The 21,864-nt window shown below is 44.1% G+C and overlaps 1 protein-coding gene across 7 annotated transcripts in view; it reads right to left on the reverse strand.

Moving 5' to 3' along the window:
* INPP5D (inositol polyphosphate-5-phosphatase D) overlaps positions 1-21,864 on the reverse strand; it is a 137,598-nt gene that overhangs the window by 48,509 nt on the left and 67,225 nt on the right. For all 7 annotated transcript variants that reach the window (XM_064286538.1, XM_064286537.1, XM_064286536.1 and 4 more), the window contains 5 exons: positions 21,054-21,194; positions 11,559-11,646; positions 4,823-4,903; positions 4,584-4,655; positions 3,505-3,628 (listed from right to left, as the gene is read on the reverse strand). In XM_064286538.1, coding sequence (XP_064142608.1) covers positions 3,505-3,628; positions 4,584-4,655; positions 4,823-4,903; positions 11,559-11,646; positions 21,054-21,194 — 506 coding nt within the window. The remainder of the gene's footprint in view (positions 1-3,504; positions 3,629-4,583; positions 4,656-4,822; positions 4,904-11,558; positions 11,647-21,053; positions 21,195-21,864) is intronic.

A 21,864-nucleotide genomic window follows, 5' to 3' on the forward strand; every position in this document is an offset into this window, starting at 1 on the left:
TATTTTGTTCTTTTCTATTCTCATACTACTTAATTAAGAGGAAAAAATGTTGACTGTGCCTAGGGTTAGGCACTACAGAGGCCCAGTTATATGTGAACTTCAGGAAAAACATTTTTTTTTTCAGTATAGGGATGTCCCAAATATTGCACGGGACATACTTATACTAAAAATGTATTCATTGTTTATCTGAAATTCAAATTTAACCAGGTCACCTGTATTTTCATTTGCTAAATGAAAATTCGCCTCATATGCATATGAAAGCAGGACGATGAATTAGGAAGACCGAAGAAGAATCGATGCCTTTGAATTGTGGTGTTGGCGAAGAATATTGAATATACCATGGACCGCCAAAAGAACGAAAAAAATCTGTCTTCGAAGAAGTACAACCAGAACGGTCCTTAGAAACAAGGAGGATGAGGCTTCATCTCACATACTTTGGACATATTACCAGGAGGAATCAGTCCCCGAAGAAGGACATTATGCTTGGTAAGTTAGAGGGTCAGCAAAAGAGAGGAAGACCCTCATTGAGATGAATTGACACAGCGGCTGCAACAATGGGCTCAAATACAACAATGACTGTGAGGATGGCGCAGGATCGGGCAGTGTTTCGTTCTGTTGTACCTTGGGTCACTATGAGTCAGAACCAGCCTAACAACAACAATGAATGTAGCAACCTAAGCAGGTCTCACTAAGTGGGTTTTGAGACCCTGAAGACTGAAAACACTTTAGAGGACCAGGTGGCCTTTGGCTTCAGGGCGTCTGAAGACCTCCTGAGATGGAACACAAAACACTGAGTGGAGATGGGAATTTATTTGGGGGGAAGGGCCCACAGAATATATCAGGTTTCTCAGGCCCTAAGAGATCTGACCAAGGAGCCCTGGTGGCGCAGTGGTTAAGCACTTGGCTGCTAACCAAAAGGTGAGTGTTTGAACTCACTAGCCACTCCATGGGAGAAAGATGTGGCAGTCTACTTCCGTAAAGATTACACCCTTGGAAACCCTGTGGGACAGTTCTACTCTGTCTTAGGGGGTTGCTGTGAGTCTGAACTAACTTGACAGCAGCGGGTAATGGGTAAGCGATTTGACCATCCCCTGGACTCGAATGCCACGTAATCTTCATCCCCCCAGGCCCCTTTCTGCTCTTCCTCAGACATGCCCCACTTGCACCTATCTCAGGGGTCTGCACGTGCTGTTCCCTCAGACCCTCATTGGACTGGCCACTTCTCAATCTTGGGGTCTTGGCTACATACCCCTTCCTCAGGCCTTCTTTGCCTTCCCCATGGAAAGTACCCCCTCTTCCCCCGTTATTTTCTGCCCTATTACTCAAACAAACCAAACTCACTGCCATCTAGTCAATTCCAATTCATGGCGGCCCTATAGGACAGAACAGAACTGCCCCATAGGGTTTCTAAGGCTGTAGTCCTTACAGACGCAGACGGCCACATCTTTCTCCCATGGACCAGACGGCAGATTCAAACCATCATCCTTTAGGTTAGTAGCTGAGTACTTAACCACTGTGCCACCAGGTTCATTATTTGAGTGTTTACTGGCACCCAGTGCACGAAATTGTAATTTCTATGGGGGCAGGAGCTTCTCCGCCCTGCTTGCCCTGGACTCCAGTATCCTGCCCACAACAGCTTCTTCATAAACATTTACTGTATCAATATTTTCTGTTTTATTGATGAATGTATTCAGTGGTACAAAACTTGACCTCTTTAAAGTGTTAAAAAGCAAAGATGTCACTTTGAGGTTCGCCAGACACGAGCCACGGTATCTTCAATCGCCTTATATGCATGCAAAAGGTGGACAATGAATAAGGAAGACTGGAGAAGAATTGACGCCTTTGAATTATGGCGTTGGCAAAGAATACTGAATATGCCATGGACTACCAGAAGAATGAACAAACCTGTCTTAGAAGAAGTACAGCCAGAATGCTCCTTGGAAGCAAGGATGGTAAGACTATGTCTTACACACTTTGGAAATGGTATCAGGAGGGATCAGTCCCTGGAGAAGGACATCATGCTTGGTAAAGTAGAGGGTCAGTGAAAAAGAAGACTCTCAATGAGGTGGATTGACACAGTGGCTGTAACGATGGGCTCAAATGTAGCAGTGATTGCGAGGATGGTGCAGGGCTGGGCAGGGTTTTGTTCTGTTGTATGTAAGGTCGCTATAAGTCAGACCCGACTTGATGACACCTAACAACAACAAAAATGCGAAGTCTCGTTGCTCAGGACACACTGATAATGACAGCTGACCCTCAGAGTGCTACTATGTGCTGGCACGACCTTAAGTTGTTATTGTAGCCTCATCACATATATTATTCACTTAATCCTTATAGCCCCCATTTTACAGATGAGGAAACTGAGGCCCAGAGAGGTTAGGTGCCTTGTCCAAGGTCATACAGCTGCTAAGTGCCAGAGCTGGGGCGTGAATTTAGACAATTTAGTTGAAGAGTCCATGTACTTCAACACCACGCTAAGTTCAGTCAATTTCGACTCATGGCATGTCAGAGTAGAACTGTGCTCCACAGGGTTTTCAGTGGCTGTTTGTTTGAAAGTAGATCACCAAGCCTTTCTTCTAAGATGCCTCTGGGTAGACTCGAACCTCCAACCTTTTGGTTAGCAGCTGAGTATGTTCACCTTTTGTAAAAACACTGCCTGGAGCAGTCAATCAAACATCTTTTAGCACCTTATCTGTGCAGGGGCAGGGCCTGTACCAGGCAGTGTGTGGTGACAGGATGGGTCAGGTTGGCTGTTAGCGGGGAGGAAACACACACACACACACACACACACGCACGCACACGCACACAGAGCTGTCATCACCGCAGGGTGTGCCAAGTGTAACAGAAGTGGTGTGAACCCATTTCCCCACAGGTCCCAAGGAGGAGGTGTGAGAGGGGAGCCTAGGGATGAACAGGAGTCCCACAGGCAGCGGCGAGGGGCGGGGGTACCCCAGGAGAGGGGCCAGCTTCACACAGGAGTGGAATGAATGTGCCTGGCAGGACTTGTGTTGTGGATTGAACTGTCTCCCCTAAAATATGTGTCAGAATCCTGACCCCTATACCTGTGGATGCGATCCTGTTTGGGAACCACGTGTTATTGTTATGTTTATGAGGTCAAATCAGCATAGAGTGTGCCCTACACCTAATCACGCTTGAGTTATAGAAAGAACAGATTAGACACGGAGACAAGCACAAACAGACGGGGCTAGGATCACCAAGGAACCAGGAACTCCAGGGCTACAAGAAGCTGAAAGGGACAGGGACCTTTCCCCAGAGCAGGCAGAGAGAGAGAGAGCATTCCCCTAGAGCTGACGCCTTGAATTCGGGCATCTAGCCTCTGGAACTGTGAGAAAATACATGTCTGGTCTTTAAAGCCACCCACCCACGTGTGGTATTTCTGTTGCAGCAATACTAGGTGACTAAGACATGTAGCTTCTGCTCTTGACCGCTCCCCAGCAAAGGCACGCACAGAGCAGGGTCGCGACGGGCAGGCGGGGGCCTTACTTTTCTTGTGGTTGTAGAACTTGTCCTCAGGGCCATCCTTGGACTTCTTAATGATCAGTTTCCCAGACTCAACGTCAACCTTGAGCTGCACTTTCTGAGGAATCCCCAAGGACTCTGATTTTACCTGCGGAGAGGAGGGGGCTGTTTGTCCTGTTTCTGTCTGGGGGTTTGCTGTACCAGCCTCTGAGCCCCTTGTCTGTTCTGGGTACAGCCCCTGGTCAGTCACGCCCTTGCTGTCTGTGTGGGGACCACCAGGATTTTATTTCTTAGCCACCCCTCGCTGAGGGCCACACGTCCACATTTCCAGAGTATCTCCAAGAATCGCTCAAGCGGGAAGGAGACCAGCTGTATAGATGGAGCTATTCTGCCAGTGGGTTTGGTGGAGGAGGAAACAGCTGAAATGATTGGAGAATGGTTCACTTACTGATTAATTTGACAACACTCATTCCTCCGATGTGTACCTGCTTCCAGAATGGATTTTAGGAACAGACTTAAACTCTCAGCCCCGTTACAACCCATGATTGCACACTGACTTGCAATAATTAGAAAAAAAGAAATTGCTTAGGCGTGCTCAGAAAATGGAAACGTGTCTTAAGACAGAATTATCACCAGGGCTAGAGAGGACTCTGGGGAGTGGGGGTGGATTTCTGAACGTGGGACCAGCACTGGGCTGGCTGCATCAGAATCTCTGAGGAATTTTAAGAAAAAATTTTTCTTTAATTCAGTTACTCTCAGGGAAAGGACAAGAATTGTATTTTTTTTTTCTTCTAAGTTTCCTCTTGGGGACTACTCTGCAGCCAGATCCGGGGACCCCTGTTTAATGTCTCTCATCACCTCCATCTTGAGAAGGACAACGTTTATGGCACCTTGGACCAATGAGAAGCTCCTTCCCTGAGAGATTCGTCTGGACCCCCATCCTAACGTTTAATCATCTTCACAATGACGCAGCTCTTCCAGCCGCCATTCTCGGCCATCCAGCCCATTGCCCTTCTACAGCCCAAGCCCAAAACTCTCCTTCCACCGGGACCAGAACGCTCCCCATCTCCCAGCTGTGGGGCACAAGCCCAGGCTCCACTTACCTCGAAGGTGACCGGAGGGATGAGGGTGCGCCGGTGGGGACACTCATGACCCTCATGCAGCAGGGCCTTGACCTGTGAGCACAAGCACACAAGGCCCTTCAGGCTGAGAGGTGTGGGGAAGGCAGCAGTGTTGGGACTGAGGGTCAAAGGGCAGCTCAGAGCCTGCACACCTGTGCATTCTCTGAGCCAAGAGGGACCCAAAGAGAAGCCAAGAGAAGCTGCCAGAGCCCCACAAGTACCTTATCTTCAATAGAGGACAGCAGACTTGTCAGTTGGCTGAGCTTGGCCACCATGTTGATGGGACTGGCCTCACCAGACACCTGGGAGACGGAAGAGAACAGGAAGTGAGGGCAGCCTTGTGTCATTTCATCCTCCGATCGGCCTTATGAGCACGATCATTATCCCCCTTTTTGCAGACAAGGAAACCAAGGATATCTACAACCATCTCAAAATTATCATGGCCAAAAAACCATATTCATTTTTCCTTCCCTTGAAAACTGCTTCCCCTGTGCGCCTCATCTCGCCTCACCATTCAGTTGCATAAGCCAAACTCTAGGATCGTCCTGGATTATGACCTTTTGTCTCTTTACCGCGTAGGTATTCCAGCACTACGTCCAGAATACGGCCATCCCCACTGCTGCAAAGCCTCGTGGCTTCCCACTGCAGGGAGGAAGTTATCCAAACTCCTTTCCCTGTCCTCTTCGGCTCTGTGTGATCCAGTCCCTCACCCCCCAGGGGATCTCCCACTCATCCCTCACTCCTGATCTGCACATGGCCTCGAGCTTGGATTTCACCCAGGAAGGGCATCTGGTCTCAGATCCACAAGGAAGTCTTCCCTGGCCACTCTAGCTAAAATACCACTGAGCCACCCCTATCGCCATCACCCTGTTTTATTCCATGTCAGTCATTTCAAGTGAAAGTTATCCTTGTTAGCTGCCATCGAGTCAGTTCCCACTCATGGTGCCTCCACGAGTGCAGGGTAGAACTGTTCCTTATGGTTTTCAAGGCTGTGAGCTTTTTTGAATCCAGATGGTCAGGCCTGTGTCCCAAGGTGCCTCTGGGTGGGTTAGGAACACGAGTGGTCCATTTGTGCCACTCAAGGACTCTCAGCTAAAGTGGTCTCCTCTGTTTCTTTGTTCTTTGTATGTTTCTCCCGCTAAAACAGAAGGTTCATGAGAGCTGGGCCAGTCTATCGTGTTTGGTGCTGCAGCCTTGGTGCCTAGATTAGCGCCTGGCCAACAAAGGTTCTCAATGTATTTGCTCAATAGATATGTGAGGCCCAGGAGCTGAAGTTACTTGTCTGAAGCCACACAGCTAGTAAATGGCAGAGCTGGACTTGAACCCATATCTGTCTGGGACCAAGTCCACTGTCTCAATCATTCCTTCCCAAAACAAACCCTTACTAAGCACCTATTCTGCGCCAGACATGCTCCAAGGTGCTGGAGAAGTAGAGTTACTAAGACACCATTCCCGCCCTCCAGAAATAGGGCAAGAAGATCAGACACATGTATGTCTAACTCGATGCCAGGGAAAATGGGATGAAGGTGATCACCAACCAGGTGATGTATCTTTACCTCACACACCTTGCTCAATGTATCAGCCAGGCTATACTCGTTTTTTACTTCAGTTCTCCATCCAGTAGTGCACTACCTTCATCATCACATCCACCATCCCCACTGCCATCACCATCAACGTCATCACCACCATCCACAGCACCTCCACGATCACCTCCATCACCACCCACCACCAAATCATCTCCCCACCACCACTATCACCGTCTTCATACCCGAAAAACCACTGCTGTTGAGTCGGTTCCGACTCATACAGACCCTATAGGACAGAGTAGAACTGCTCCATAGGGTTTCCAAGGAGTGGCTGGTGGATTCAAACTGCTGACCTTTTGGTTAGCAGCCAAGCTCTTAACCACTGTCCACCATTATCATAACCAGTTAACATTTGCCTCTGCTGGGCACCAATGGTTGCCTTATCTCCTTAGGTGCTTCTCTCTCCTCTAATCCATGCATTCTTCAAAAAAACTACTTAAATTCTAGTGCCTGCAAGAGGTCCCTGTTTTGCCTAGGTTTGCTTCTACTTTCCTGGAAATTTGTCCATCATTCACTTGCTTTTTTAAAAAAAATGTTTATTGTGCGTTAGGTGAACGTTTACAGAGCAAATTAGCTTTCCTTTCGATAGCTTGTGGCATCATACACTTCTAGGAAAGCAAATTACTTCTCGTTTTCTGATTACTTTTTTTTTGTTGTTGTTGTTGTCGTGAGGTGCCTTCGAGTCAGTTCCGACTCACGGAGACCCTATAGACAACAGAACGAAACAGTGCCCAGTCCTGCGCCATCCTCACAGTTGTTGCTATGCTTGAGCCCATTGTTGCAGCCACTGTGTCAATCAATCTGATTAAAGGTCTTTCTCTCTTTCACTGACCCTTTCCTTTACCAAGCAGGATGTCCTTCTCCAGGGACTGATCCTTCCTGATAACATGTTCTAAGTATTTGAGATGTAGTCTTGCTACCCTTCCTTCTAAGGAGCATTCTGGTTGTACTTCTACACCATGGCTTGGGTCACGTGCACCTTAGTCCTCAAGGTGACATCTTTGCTTTACAACACTTTAAAGAGGTTTTTCTTGCAGTGGATTTGCACAACGCAATGCATCTTTTGATTTCTTGACCGCTGCTTCCATGGGTGCTGACTTTGAATCCAAGTAAGATGAAATCCTTGACAACTTCAATCTTTCCTCCATTTATCATGATGTTGCTTCTTGGTCCAGTTGTGAGGATTTTTGTTTTCTTTATGTTGAGGTGTAATCCATACTGAAGGCTATGGTCTTTGATTTTCATCAGTAAGTGCTTCAAGCCTCCTCACTTCCAGCAAGCAAGGCTCTGTCATCTGCGTAACAGGTTGTTAATGAGTCTTCCTCCAATCCTGATACCAGGTTCTTCTTCATAGAGTTCAGCTTCTCCAATTATTTACTCAGCATACAGATTGAATAGGTATGGTGAAAGGATACAACCCTGACGCATACCTGTCCTGATTTTAATCCATGCAGTATCCCTTTGTTCTGTTTGAACAACTGTCTCTTGATTCATGTACAGATTTCTCATGAGCACAATTAAGTGTTCAGAGTTCCCATCCTTCGCAATGTTATCCACAATTTGTTATAATCCACACAGTCGAATGCCTTTGCATAGTCAATAAAGCACAGGTAAACATCTTTCTGATATTCTCTGCTTTCACCAGGATCCATCTGACATCAGCAATGATACACCTTGTTCCACATCCTCTTCTAAATCCAGCTTGAATTTTTGGCAGTTCCCTGTCCATATACTGCTGCAGGCACTTTTGAATGATCCTCAGCAAAATTTTGCTTGCAGGTGATACTAATGATGTTTAATAATTTCCACATTCAGTTGGATCACCTTTCTTGGGAATAGGCATAAATACTGATCTCTTCCAGTCAGTTGGTCAGGTAGCTGTCTTCCAAATTTTTTGGCATAGACTAGTGAGCATTTTCAGGGCTGCATCCAGGAATCTCAATTGGTATTCCATCGATTCCTGGGGACTTGTTTTTCACCAATGCCTTCAGTGCAGCTTGGACTTCTTCCTTCAGTACCACCGGTTCCTGATCATATGTTACCTCCTGAAATGGTTGAACGTCGACCAATTCTTTTTGGCATAGTGACCATCTTCTGTGTATTCCTTCCATCTTCTTTTGATGCTTCCTGCATCGTTTAATATCTTCCCCACAGAATCCTTCAGTATTGCAACTCAAGCCTTGAATTTTTTCTTCAGTTCTTTCACCTTGAGAAATGCCAAGCATGTTCTTCCCTTTTGGTTTTCTAACTACAGGTCTTTGCTCATGTCATCATAACATACTTTGTCTTCTTGAGCTGCCCTTTGAAATCTTCTGTTCATCTCTTTTACTTCATCATTTTTTTCCTTTTGCTTTAATTACTAAACATTCAAGAGCAAGTATCAGGTCTCTTCCGACATCCATGTAGGCCTTTTCTTCCTCTCCTGTCTTCTTAATGATCTCCTGTTTTCTTCAAGTATGATGTCCTTGATGTCATTCCACAAATCGTCTGGTCTTTGGTCGTTAGTGTTCAATGCATCAAATCTATTCTTGAGATGGTCTCTAAATTCAGGTGGGATATACTTAAGGTCATACTTTGGCTCTCGTGGACTTGTTCTAATTTTCTTCAATTTCACCTTGAATGTGCACATGAGTAATTGATGGTCTGACCCGCAGTCAGCCCCTGGCCTTGTTCTGAGTGATGATATTGAGCTTTTCCATTGTCTCTTTCCACAGATGTAGTCGATCTGATTCCTGTGTATTCCATCTGGCAAGGTCCATGTGTATAGTCACTGTTTATGTTGGTGAAAAAGGTTATTTGCAGTGAAGAAGTCATTGGTCTTGCAAAATTCCATCATGCAATCTCTGGCATCGTTTCTATCACCAAGACCGTATTTTCCTACTACTGGTCCTTCTTTGTTTCCAACTTTCGCGCTCCAATCACCAGTAATTATCAGTGCATCCTGATTGCATGTTCAATCAATTTCAGACTGCAGAAGTTGGTAAAAATCTTCAGTTTCTTCATCTTTGGCCTTAGTGGTTGGTGTGTAAATTTGAATAATAGTCATATTAACTGGTCTTTCTTGTAGGCGTATGGATATTATCCTATCGCTGACAGCGTTGTGCTTCAGGATAGATCTTGAAATGTTCTTTTTGACAATGAATGCAACACCGTTCCTCTTCAAGTTGTCATTCCCAGCATAGTACACTATATGATTGTCCAGTTGAAAGTGACCAATACCAGTCCATTTCAGCTCACTAATGCCTAGGATATCGATGTTAATGGGTTCCATTTCATTTTTGACGATTTTCAATTTTCCTAGATTCATACTTCGTACGTTCCAGGTTCCGATTATTAATGGATGTTTGCAGCTATTTCTTCTCATTTTGAGTTGTGCCACATCAGCAAATGAAGGTCCCGAAAGCTCGACTTCATCCACATCAATAAGGTCGACTCTACTTTAAGGAGGCAGCTCTTCCTCTGTCATCTTTTGCGTGCCTTCCTACCTGGGGGGGCTCATCTTCTGGCACTATATCAGACAATGTTCTGCTGCTATTCATAAGGTTTTCACTGGCTACATTCTTTCCAGAATTAGACTGCTGGGTCCTTCTTCCTAGTCTGTCTTAGTCTGGAAGCTCAGCTAAAACCTGTCCTCCATGGGTGACCCTGCTGGTATTTGAATACAAGTGGCATAGCTTCCAGCATCACAGCAACCCAAAAGCCTCCACAGTACAATAAACCGACAGGCATGTGGCGGGGCGGGGGTGGGGGGGGCATGTCTTAATGTTTTAAACTGTGTAAATAGAACACAAATACATTTTCTCAGTAAAAAAAAAGCCTCAAAGAATATGAGCAAACAAGTAGTCCCCCTTCACCCAGCCCCCTTCTCCCAAGATTCACCCCCTCCTTCCTAGGGACCAGAGTGGCCATTGGGTATAAATCCTTGCAGTGTAATTTCTATGAGTATACTTGTATCATATTTTAGATACTGTTCTGCCATTTGCTTTTTTCACCCAATAGTATGTCTTGGTGTGTGTGGGCGGGGTCTTTCATCATCTGTTCATAGACCTTACAGTAGTAGAACTCTGCAGCATATTTTAACCGTCTTTCCCCAGTGGTTTCCAATGTTTCTGCTTCTAGAGACATAGCTACCAGGAACACCTTCAGAAACACCTCTCTGCATGTGTAGTCCCTGAGACAGCTGCCTAGCATAGCGCTGCTCTTGCGAGGATTTGTACATTTGACATTTCCATACAAATGGCTAAACTGCCTCTCAGAAAACTCATTTCCACTCCTGATAGCACGAGGGTGCACTCTTGTAAGGACCCCTGCTTCCCTACACCCTTGCCAAACTGTGACTTTAGCAGTCTTTAGGCCAATCATCTGATAAAAAAAAAATCTGATAGGCAAGAAGAAATCTTTTTTTTTTTTTTTTGGAATGTCATTTTCCCGTTACTAAGAGTTCTCCTCTGTCCTATAGCGTTGCTATGAGTCAGAACTGAGTTGAAGGCAATGGGTTTTTTAAGGAGGTAAGGTTGAGCATCTTTTCACATGTGTATCACTCCTAGTCCCGCTTCTGTGAACCATCAATTTATGGCCTTTCCCCTTTTAAAAACCGAGTTGTTTTTACTCAATAACTTTTAGGAGTTTTTTTTTTTTTTTTAATTTATCCTTTGTCCCTTATATCTGTTGCAAGAATTTTCTCTTGGGATATTGCTTCTGGCTTGCCCTTTACTCTGCTGTGATGCCTTTCGTTACATAGATCCTCTGTAATGACAACTTGGAGTCAGCCCCCTGCACCCTACGTGGCCCTGAGGAGGTGTGGGGGGCCCCCTTCACCTTGCTCTTCCTGGGGCAGGAGGTAAGATCAAGAAGAATTTAGACACCTATGTTTTTCTTTCCTTTCCGTTTCTGATGAGAAATCATGGGGAAAGGCCCTGTTCTGCCTGCTTGGTTGGCACTCAACATGTAGTTTAGCTGGTGCGCCCACAATTTGAAATCTTTATTCTTCAATAGAAGTCCAAATCCAAACCAAATCAAATCGTCGAGTTGATTCAGACTCATAGAGACCCTGCAGCACAGAGTAGAACTGCCCCATAGGGTTTCCAAGGCTCTAATCTTTACGGAAGCAGACTGCCACATCTTTCTCCTGCAGAGCAGCCGGTGGGTTTGAACTGCCAACCTTTTGGTTAACAGCCACCAGGGCCCCTCAATAGAAGTCAGGCAGGGGAAATGCCTTCCCTGGGAGTACAGGTTACAGTGGCGCTCACCCCTTGCCCCCCACACATACACTCTCCCTGCCTAGCAGGACACTGGCTAACTCCTCACACTTGTCCTCACATCCCCTTGCCTGGACTCTTAGCGTCATTTTTCCAACCCCATGGCCCTTTACCTGAGGACGTGGGCGGAGGCCAGGGGAGAGCTGCTGGTCGAACAGCCTCTGCAGAGACTCCAGAGAGGGAAGGGTCCGAACGACCTCGCTGGGGGTGGGGGGCAAGATGAAAGACAAGGGTTAGTGGGACCTCTCAGAGGTTTCCAAGGTGGTGCAGGCTCCGGCTGGTCAGGCTGGGTCTGGTTCAAGCAGGTATCCTTCCCACGAGAACAAGCCCAGGCAAAGACCCAGACCTCCCAGCACCTCCCACCACCTCCCTGTCTCCAGCATCCCGTACAGAACTGATTTCACCTGGGTCTCAGCTTAGAGATCCAAGATTACATAGCCTGTAGAAAATTCAAATCTAAAGTCACAAAATGGTTCTTGGAAGTCACCTAGTAATCCACAGTTCCCAACCTTTAGTGCATCAAAGAATAACCCCCCCCAAATTAAAAATGCAAATTCCTGGGCCCCAACCTGATTGAATTGGTCTGGAACCTACATTTTTATTTATTTTGGGGGGCCTGAAATCTTTTTTTTTTTAATTGTACTTTAGATGAAGGTTTACAGAGGAAATCCGTTTCTCATCAAACAGTTAGTACACATATTGTTCTGTGACATTGGTCGCCAACCCCATAACATGTCAATGTTCTCCCCTTCTGGACCTTAGGTTCCCCATTACCAGCTTTTCTGTCCCCTCCTGCCCTCCAGTCCTTGGCCTTGGGCTGGTGAGCCCCTTTATTCTCGTTTTATTTTATGGGTCTGTCTAATCTTTGGCCGAAGGGTGAACCTCAGGTGTGACTCCATTACTGAGCTAAAAGGGTGTGGGATGTGGGGCATACTCTCAGGGCTTCTCCAGTCTCTGTTAGACCAGTAAGTCTCGTCTTTTTTTGTGAGTTAGACCTTTGTGCTCCACTTTGCTCTGGCTCTGTCCCGGGGAATTTGCATTGTTAAATACATGCCCCAGGGTTTCCCGATGATGGTGGTCTGTCAATGTTGGTTCACACTCCCATAGCCACTGAGATGGAGCCCTGGTGGTGCAGTGACTAAGCACTCGGCTGCGAATCAAAAGGTTGGCTGTTCAAACCCACGCAGCGCCTCAGCGGGGGAAAAAGACCTGGCGATATGCTCCCCTAAAGATTACAGCCTAGAAAAGCTATGAGGCAGTTCTATGCTGTCACATGGGCTCACAGTGGGTGGGAATTGTCTTGAGGCACCCAACAACAATCTCTGAGATGGAGGCCCAGAGGACTGGGATTTCAAATCTACCGACCTCCCCAATCACAGGCCATATTGACTCTCTTCCCTCCCATCTTCTTCTATTGTTTTTTTTCCACATTATTTTAAGCACGATGGGCAGACAACTTTGAGTTCTAATGTTCACTTGTTACCTCATCAAAAACTGTTCATGTTTTTACTTATTTAGCATTCTAATGGTTTCAAAATATTCTATCGAGTAAATGTGCCAAAATCAATTGCTAGATATTTGGGTTATTGGGACAGCTCTACTATTATAAATTAAGGCTGCTTTGTTCATACAGCTTTTCGCTTCTTGTTTTGAATTATAGTCTTAAGATAATAAGAGATTATGGCTCTTGACAAATATTGCCAAACCCTGGTAAATATTACCAATCACAGGACCACGGGAAGCGTTTGAACCAGCTCATCTAGCGTATGTCTGAATTCTTTCTGCTATTTGCTTTTTCTCTGACTCTTTTAGTGGGTATAATATTGCATTCCAATATTCGTGAATGGATCAGCATATTTTAAATTTCAAATGTTATTACAAAGAGCCATGGTAGCAACTGTGAAGTGCTTGGCTGCTAACTAAAAAGTTGGTGGTTCAAACGCGCCCAGCGGTTCTGAGGGAGAAAGACCTGACAATCTGTTCCTGTAATGATTAAAAAAAAAAAAAAAAAAATGATTACAGCCTAGAAAAACTTATGGGGCTGTTCTACTCTGTTACATGGGTGGCTGTGAGTCCGAAGAGACTTGACATCATGTAACAATAACAACAGAACCCTGGTGGCACAGTGGTGAAGAGTTTTGTCGGTAGTTCAAATCTACCAGCCTTCCTTCGAAACCCTATGGGATAGTTCTACTCTGTCCTGAGTCACTATGAGTTGAAACCTACTCAGTGGCAACGGTTTGGCTTTTTTGTTTAACAATAACGTTATTAAGCATTTTTCTACATGGTTGATTTCTCCTGGATTTCTCTTTGTCTAAACTGTTCACGACCTTTGTCAATTTTCTGTTGGGCGTTTTGTTAGTATTTTCATATATTGGTATAAATCTTTACATATTGCTTTGATTTTGACTTAATCTAGGTGTTGTAAGTATTTTTTCCAGTCTTTTATTTTCATCCTACATGGGCTGGATTTCATTAAAAAGTGATTTATAGTTTTTTGTTGTTCTATTTTTCATCCTGGTAAATTCTTTACTTACCTCAGTTAATAAATGTGAGCAATTATTTGCTCATTTTGAATTGGTTTCTTGTTTGCTCTTTTTAAATTATAACATATATATACCCCCAAAAAACCAAACCCGTTGGTGTCAGGTCGATCCCGACTCACAGTGACCTTATAGGACAGAGTAGAACTGCCCCATACAGTTTCCAAGGAGCACCTGGTGTATTCGAACTGCCAACCTTTTGGTCAGCAGCCGTAGCTCTTAGCCACTATGCTACCAGGGTTTCCAACATGTATATATTTAAAAAAAATTTTTTTTAATGTTGTTGTTGTTAGCTGCCATTGAGTTGGCCCCCAGCTCATGGCAACCCCATGCACAATGAAACAAATGCTGCCCAGCCCTGTGCCATCCCTCTGATTGGTTTCGGATCAGGTTGTTGTGAACCGTAGGGCTTTCATTGATTTTTGAAAGTAGATTGCCAGGCCTTTCTTCCTACTCTGTCTAGAAGCTCTGCTGAACCCTGTTCAGCAACATGCAAACCTCCACTGACGGGTGGTGGTTGTGCCTGAGGTAGACGGGCCAGGAATCAAACCCTGGTCTCCCACATGGAAGGTGAGAATTCTACCACTGAGCCACGACTGCCCTCTCTTTTTTCAATGTTATCTATTTTTTTTTTTTTTTTTTTTTATGTTTAGGAAACCCTGGTGGCGTAGTGGTTAAGAGCTATGACTGCTAATCAAAAAGTTGGCAGTTCAAATCCACCAAGCACTCCTTGGAAACTGCATGGGGCAGTTCTGCTCTGTCCTATAGGGTCGCTAGGAATCCAAATTGACTCTACGGCAACAGGTTTGTTTGTTTGTTTTTGTTTGTATCTATGTTTAATTCCTTGTCTCATCGGAAATTATTATGTTCTGAATAAGTGGGAAACTCAGGTGTTTTCCCTCCGAGTTGCTGTTCAGTTTCACTTAACAGCAGTCAGTCGTCCTTCCGTGGTTCTCTTGAGTTAATCCCTGCAAGCTCTTCTGGGGTTTGTTTCCAGGCTCCATTTCATACCTTCAACTAAAAATCCCACAGCTTCCGGACTAGGCAATGCCACTTTGTGAATCTGTGACATCTCATAGTTTCTGGGATGGTGTCTTAAATTTAAACTCACTGCTGTCAAGTCGATTCCAACTCATAGTGACCCCGTAGGACAGGGTAGAACTGCCCCATAGAGTTTCCAAGGCTGTAGTCTGTATGGAACAGACTCATGAAGCAGCTAGTGGGTTCAAACCTCCGACCTTTCAGTTAGCAGCCGGGTGTTTAACCACTGCGCCACCGCCAAGGCTGCTTCAGTGCACCACCAGGGCTCCTGTTGTAGATTACAAGGTTTTGAAACAGTCTTCCTTGGGACTCTCTCACAGGCCAAGGGTGAGGGTGGAGGAGCCTGGCCAGGGTGTGGGAGGGAAGCATAGGGCAGGCGTGGTTCACTGGTGTCCACTCCCAAATGCTAGCTCTTCTCTGTTCAGCTGCTGACATAGCGATATTCTCTTTAAACTGTCATATGATAAAAGAATTCCAGGTGAAAAGAAAAAGTTTTCAAAGCGGTACATATTGCATTGGGCCAAAATCAAACCCATTGCCATTGAGTCAATTCCAACTCATAGTGTCCCTATAGAACAAAGCAGAACTACCCCCATAGGGTTTCCAAGGAGCAGCTGGTGGATTCGAACTGCTGACCTTTTGGTTCACAGCTGAGCTCTTAACCACTGAGCCACCAGGGCTCTCTTTAAAGGGTTAAAAAGCAAAGATATCACTCTGAAGGCTAAGGTGCACCTGACTCAAACCATGGTACCTTCAATGGCCTCATATACATGTGAAAGCTGGACAATGAATAAAGAAAACCGAAGAAGAATTGATGCCTTTGAATTATGGTGTTGACGAAGAACGTTGAATATACCATGGACTGCCAGAAGAACAAACAAATCTGCCTTGAAAGAAGTACAGCCAGAATGCTTCTTAGAAGAGAGGATGGCAAGACTTCATCTCTCCTACTTTGGACATGTTATCAGGATGGACCAGACCCTGGAGGACATTCTGCTTGATAAAGCAGAGGGTCAGTGAGAGAAAGGAAGGCCCTCGACAAGATGGATTTACACAGTGGCTGCAACAATGGGCTCAAGCATAACAACAATTGTGAGGATGGCACAGGACCGGGCGGCGTTTCGTTCAATTGTACATCGGGTCACTATGAGTCAGAACCAGCTCAATGGCACCTAACAGCAACAACAATTCAGGGCACGTTTTAACATCAAACAGGTGTCCCTCATTGTTCTTTTTCAAAATGTTATCCTAAAACATACACCACACACACTGAATCTTGACTTTTCTAAGTATAAAATGTTTAATCCGGAAATGATGCTATTTTTCTCTATTTCTAACCATTTTATAATCTTGAGACATTTGACTGGCTCCCCTAGACACGTCTATTGGAGGTGTCAGTCAGGGTTACAATGCCCAAGGACACACTGGGGTTTCAGCTGGGAGACTTAAGAAGAGCCGGCCTTATGGTTCTAAAAGGATTTGTCATCCAGGTCCCAGGAAAGCTTGTCACCAGCTTTCAGGAACCTTCTGAAAGGCAGACGGATCTGGGTTCTGGGGGAGCAAAGACAAAGAGGGCTGTGGCCCCAGGCAGGTCAGGCCCCAGACACAGCTGGAAGGGGCTTGGGCCCCCTGCCTGGCCTATCCAGAGCCCTCCCAGAGGGAGCCGCCCACCCTGGTCCCCTGGAGTTCATGACTGCCACTCAGCCTCTGCCTAGCACATCCCCTATTCCAAACTGCCAACTTCAGACTCAGAAAAGATGTTTGGATGCTTTGTGGTTCTCTTTATGTTTGCTTCCTTGAGTCCTTGCTTCTTTCTCACACAGTAGTAAATAATAAGATGATAAAGAGCATCTTCTTTTCTTTTATTTAAATGCTTAATGGCATGATTTGTTTCCCTGCCATATATAACCAAAAGAAAAAAGAAAAAAACCTATTGCCGTCGAAGTTGATTCTGACTCACGGCGACCCCATACGTTGCAGAGTAGAACTGCTCCGTAGGGCTTTCTTGGCTGTCTTCTTTTCGGAAAGGAGCCTTGGTGGGGCAATGGTTAAGCACTTGGCTGCTAACCGAAAAGTTAGAGGTTCAAGCCGATCCAGCAGCTCTGAGGAAGAAAGACCTGGCAATCGACTTGATGGCACCCAACAACAACAACAATCTTTACAGAAGCAGACGGCTAGACAGTTCTTCTGTGGCACTGCTGGGTTTTGAACCACCCGCTGAGTTAGCAGTTGAACGAAGACTGTTTGAACCACCTAGGGACCTATAATTGGTTTTAAATGGACACATATTGCGTTATTAAGAAAATATCCCCGTATTTCTTTTTTAATTATTTTTAAAAAACCAGAAATGAGTTTAAGATTTTATCACACTTCTATTACGATATCCATACAAACAATCCTTTTATTTTTTAAATCTACTGCTAAATTAGTGTTTTCTTTTTGTTGACTCGTGTTTGGAGTGATTTCTTAGACACAGCGTAAGTTTTTCCTATCACTGGATTATATTTGTAGAATGTTGCTGAACTTTTTTTTAACACTTATATTAATAAATGAAACTGGCTCCAGTTTTACTTCGGGCTATTTTCTTGCTAAGACATTTGTATTTGAATGATATTTTCCTTGAAGACTGAATTAGGTAATTTTTGTCATACAGGAAGAAATTTTGACTGTGGTCACTATTTGTTCCTTGAACATTCAAAGGAGGGTACTCATGGTAATTTTTGTGTTTCATATTTTATGTAAAACGTACTTTGCATTTTATTATAATTGGAAGGTTTGTAACCATGCTATTGTACATTGCATTTTTTTTTATTGATTTGTAAATCTTTAATGCAGACTCTTGTGTCTTCTACATTTCTAATTTTTTAAATTTTCTTAAATGACTTTGTTACTCTTTTTCCTAATTTATTTCTCTATTTTTTTTTTTTTAATATTTTCCTCCTACTTTTTTCCTGTCTGGTTGTTGTTATTGTTCCTTTGCTCAACAGGGAATTCTTGAAGACTCTGTGTCTTAGTCATCTAGTGCTGCTATAACAGAAATACCACAAGTGGATGGCTTTAAAAAGAGAAGTTTATTCTCTCACAGTCCAGTAGGCTAGAAGTACAAATTCAGAGTGCCAGCTCCAGAGGAAGGCTCTCTGTCAGCTCTGGAGGAAGGTCCTCGTCATCAATCTTCCATTGGTCTGGGAACCTCAGCTCCAAAAGACACGCTTTGCTCCCAGCGCTGCTTTCTTGGTGGTATGAGGTTCCCATGTCTCTCTGTTCGCTTTCCTCTTTTATATCTCGAAAGAGATTGGCTTAATACTCTACCTAATCTTGTAGATCTCATCAATATGACTGCCGATAATCCATCTTATTACATTATAGTGATAAGATTTACAACATATAGGAAAATCACATAAAATGGTGGACAATCACACAATACTGAGAATCATGGCCCAGCTAAGTTGACAGATATTTTGGAAGATGTAATTCAATCCATGACACTCTGTTTTGTTCACTACTGTATCTCCAGCCCCTGGAACATTGCTTAGCAATGTTTTAATATTTCAATAAGTATTCATGAATGTTGGATAAATAAATGTTTCAGGTACTTTGCTGGATCTTAGAAATATCATGGTGACTAGGATGTGACCCTTAATCCCCTTGAGAAACTTACAGTCTGAGTTCCCTTTCAGTTTGTATGTTTGGCTTCTTATTCTACAACCCTTTTAATAATAGAGCATTTAAAGCTATGCCTTGTCCTCCAAGTAGTGCTTTGGCTGCATCATACAGAGCTCTGATATACAGTGGTTTGGTTACTTGGTTTCATTACTTTCATGCATGTCCCCTGCCTCCCACACCTCACATTTATCCCATGTAGGCTATTATTGTGTCAATGCTTTCCTTAATTCAGCTGTGATTTAGGAGACTTTTTAGATACATCTAAGTAGTTGGATGTTTGTGGCTTGTTTTGTTATTTATTTCTGTTTCTATCATCTCATCTTCTGGAAGTGTAGAATGAACACTTTCTGCTTTGAGTTTATTCATACCTAGCTGCTCAGAAAGTTGCTGGTTTCTTATTTTTAAGATCACTAACACGAAAATTTCTAGGAAAAAAGTATTGGGTCCCTTTTAAAGTGGAGCATGTGGTTAGAACATTTTTGAAAATTTAAAAAACCTGTAAAGACTCCCTGTGCTCTTGAATGACATCTAGGTTGAGTTCATCCTAGGTCAGTAGTCTTTTCCTTGGGGACATTGTTCCACAATTTTAATTGTATTGTCAAGGACTGTGAATGATATTAAATATTTATAATTTTTAAAGTTATGCAGCAGTTTTGATTTATCTACTTAGCAAATTCATCTTTCCTTATGGTTTAGAAACATTATAAAAAGAGGTTTAGGTGCTGCTGTTATAATAATTGGATCTTTATGAAACTTTTGAATACCTGGTTTCAGCTCTTTCGTAAGCCTGGAAATTGTTTTCTTTTATATACTTAATCATCAATTATGCATCATATTTTTTCCCTGCTTCTTTGAGGGTCCATCCTACCAGCTATAAATTAAATCTCTGTGCCTTCTCTCAAAGGCTATCAACTTTTTATCACAGATTCTTTGCATTTGCTTACCGTCCTCTCATGTTTTCTATACAGGCTTTCCTAAGTCTCTGCTGTTTTGTGATTTGATTTTCAGATTTGATATGGTAACTATTGGTTTATTTTCACAGCCTCCAATCAAACAGTTATAATTGTGGTGATGTATTTTTGGGTTTGTTTGTGATTTTAAAATCCTGACCCTGCTTGCAGGAGGGAAGCTTTCTTCGCTGGGTGCAATGAACCAGAGAGGTACACACGTTGGGGAAGCTACCATCATCGTAAAAATTTGACCAGATCCCAGGGAAAATCCAAGTCACAGAGTAGTGTTGGGAAAGCCTGCTAGGGGGCAAAAGTGATTCAGGAAGTCTTATAGAAGGACTTAAAAATATATTTCCTTCTTGGCCAGAAAGCAACGAAGAATAAGTTCACAAATGAAGCTGAAATACAAGCCCATCATCAATCATCAGGAATCTGTGTTTCTTACAAAGATGGCATTTCTGTGTTTTCTTCTGGTAGTAAGTGATTTATAACCACAGCAACAAATGGAACAAATCCCTCCATGGAAACCTATAAAAATGAGGGCATCTGGCCTGATTGGTAGAAACACCATTAGTTGAAAGTCAGTTCACTGAAATTAAACCTGACTGGCCAGTTTGATGAATGATCAATTTATCAAAGAAATCATTTGCTAAATTCACCAAATGTCTTGACTATGGTTTTAAAAGCCTTTTAGAAGGAAAGCCCAATTTGATCACCGATGTGGAAGGATTCTCTTCTGCATGGCAACTAGGCTAAAGTTGATATGGCATCAGAGGAACTGACAAGAGAATCTTGAAACTGCTACATGAATAATAAAACACAGAACCATATAGTTAGGAAAAAAACCTAGTGTTTGTTGTTTTTAGGTATCCTCGAGTCGGTTCCAACTCATATCGACCCCACATACAACAGAATGAAACCCTGCCTGGTCCTGTGCCAACCTCATGGTTGCTGTGTTGGAGTTCATTGTTGCAGCCACTGTGCCAATCCATATCATGGAGGGCCTTCCTCATTTTCGCTGACCCTCTACTTTACCAAGCATGATGTCCTTCTACGGGGACTGATGCCTCCTGATAACATGTCCAACTTACGGGACACGAAATCTTGCCATCCTTGCTTCTAAGGGGCCTTCTGGCTGTACTTCTTCCACCCTGAGCCATTGTGAAAGTCCTCAACCCCTACTCCATGCCCCAGAGCAAATGGCCTCAAATCAACTTTAGTTTTTTTAAAAAAAGCAAGCTAGGTTCAAGTATCACAAAAACAAAACCTGCAAACAGCCACAAGGACTTCTGAGCTCCGCCAACTGCCCGATCTTTCTGAATGCAGCAGAGGCATTGGATGACCAGGCCAACCCCGAGGTCACACTGTGAGCCAGCTCCCTGACCCCTCCGCCCCTACAGGCAGCCCTTACCCATAAAGCTCCTTGCATAGGAGCATGGTCAGTTTCTTCAGGTGAGGGAGACTGCTGGAGCCTGTCTTCATAAACTCAGCATCCAGGACAAACTGCGTGCTTAAATAATCTTGGATGGCTTTAAGATACTCGTCTGGAAGCCTGAAAAAAACAACAAAGCACACTTTAAAAAAGAGAGAGAGGGATACCCGTGGAAAGGGTGGGAGGGTGTCAAACATTCAGACATACAATATTGCCAAATCAGCCCACAATATTAAGTTCTCACTGATATTTGCTTAAACATCATCTGGAATAAGATAACGGAATAAACAGACATCATTTCAGTAAAAACTATAGTGAAGACTCATTAAATGTGTTTTGAAAGAGACCAAATTGAAATACAAAAACAACAGCAGCAACAACAGAAAAGTATAGCCTGTTCCTTTTAGCCACCAACACCAACATTAACAACAGCAGCAGTAGCAGCAGCAAACCCTCCTTCTCAGAGGTCCGACTGAGACACCATCCTGGGGGACATCTGTAGGTTCTATAGGTCTGACTGAAGGGGTAGTACAGGTGAGAGCAAGGTGAAGGGGTCTAGCCAGGGAGGGGCCACTGGACTGACCCACAAAGCCAGCCCCACCTGCCTGCCCTGCTGGATGCTGCTGGAAGGAAGTGATGCTGCCCGGGAACTGGCAACACAGGTTGCAGTCCAGTAGATTCTGACTCATGGCAAGTCCATATGTTACACAGTAGAACTGCCCCATAGGGTTTTCAAGAAAGTTGCTGTCTTAGTTATCCACTGCTGCTATAACAGAAATACCACGAGTGG

This window comes from Loxodonta africana, chromosome 6 (genome assembly GCF_030014295.1).
Source record: "Loxodonta africana isolate mLoxAfr1 chromosome 6, mLoxAfr1.hap2, whole genome shotgun sequence".
In the NCBI taxonomy this organism is placed as follows: Eukaryota; Metazoa; Chordata; class Mammalia; order Proboscidea; family Elephantidae; genus Loxodonta; species Loxodonta africana.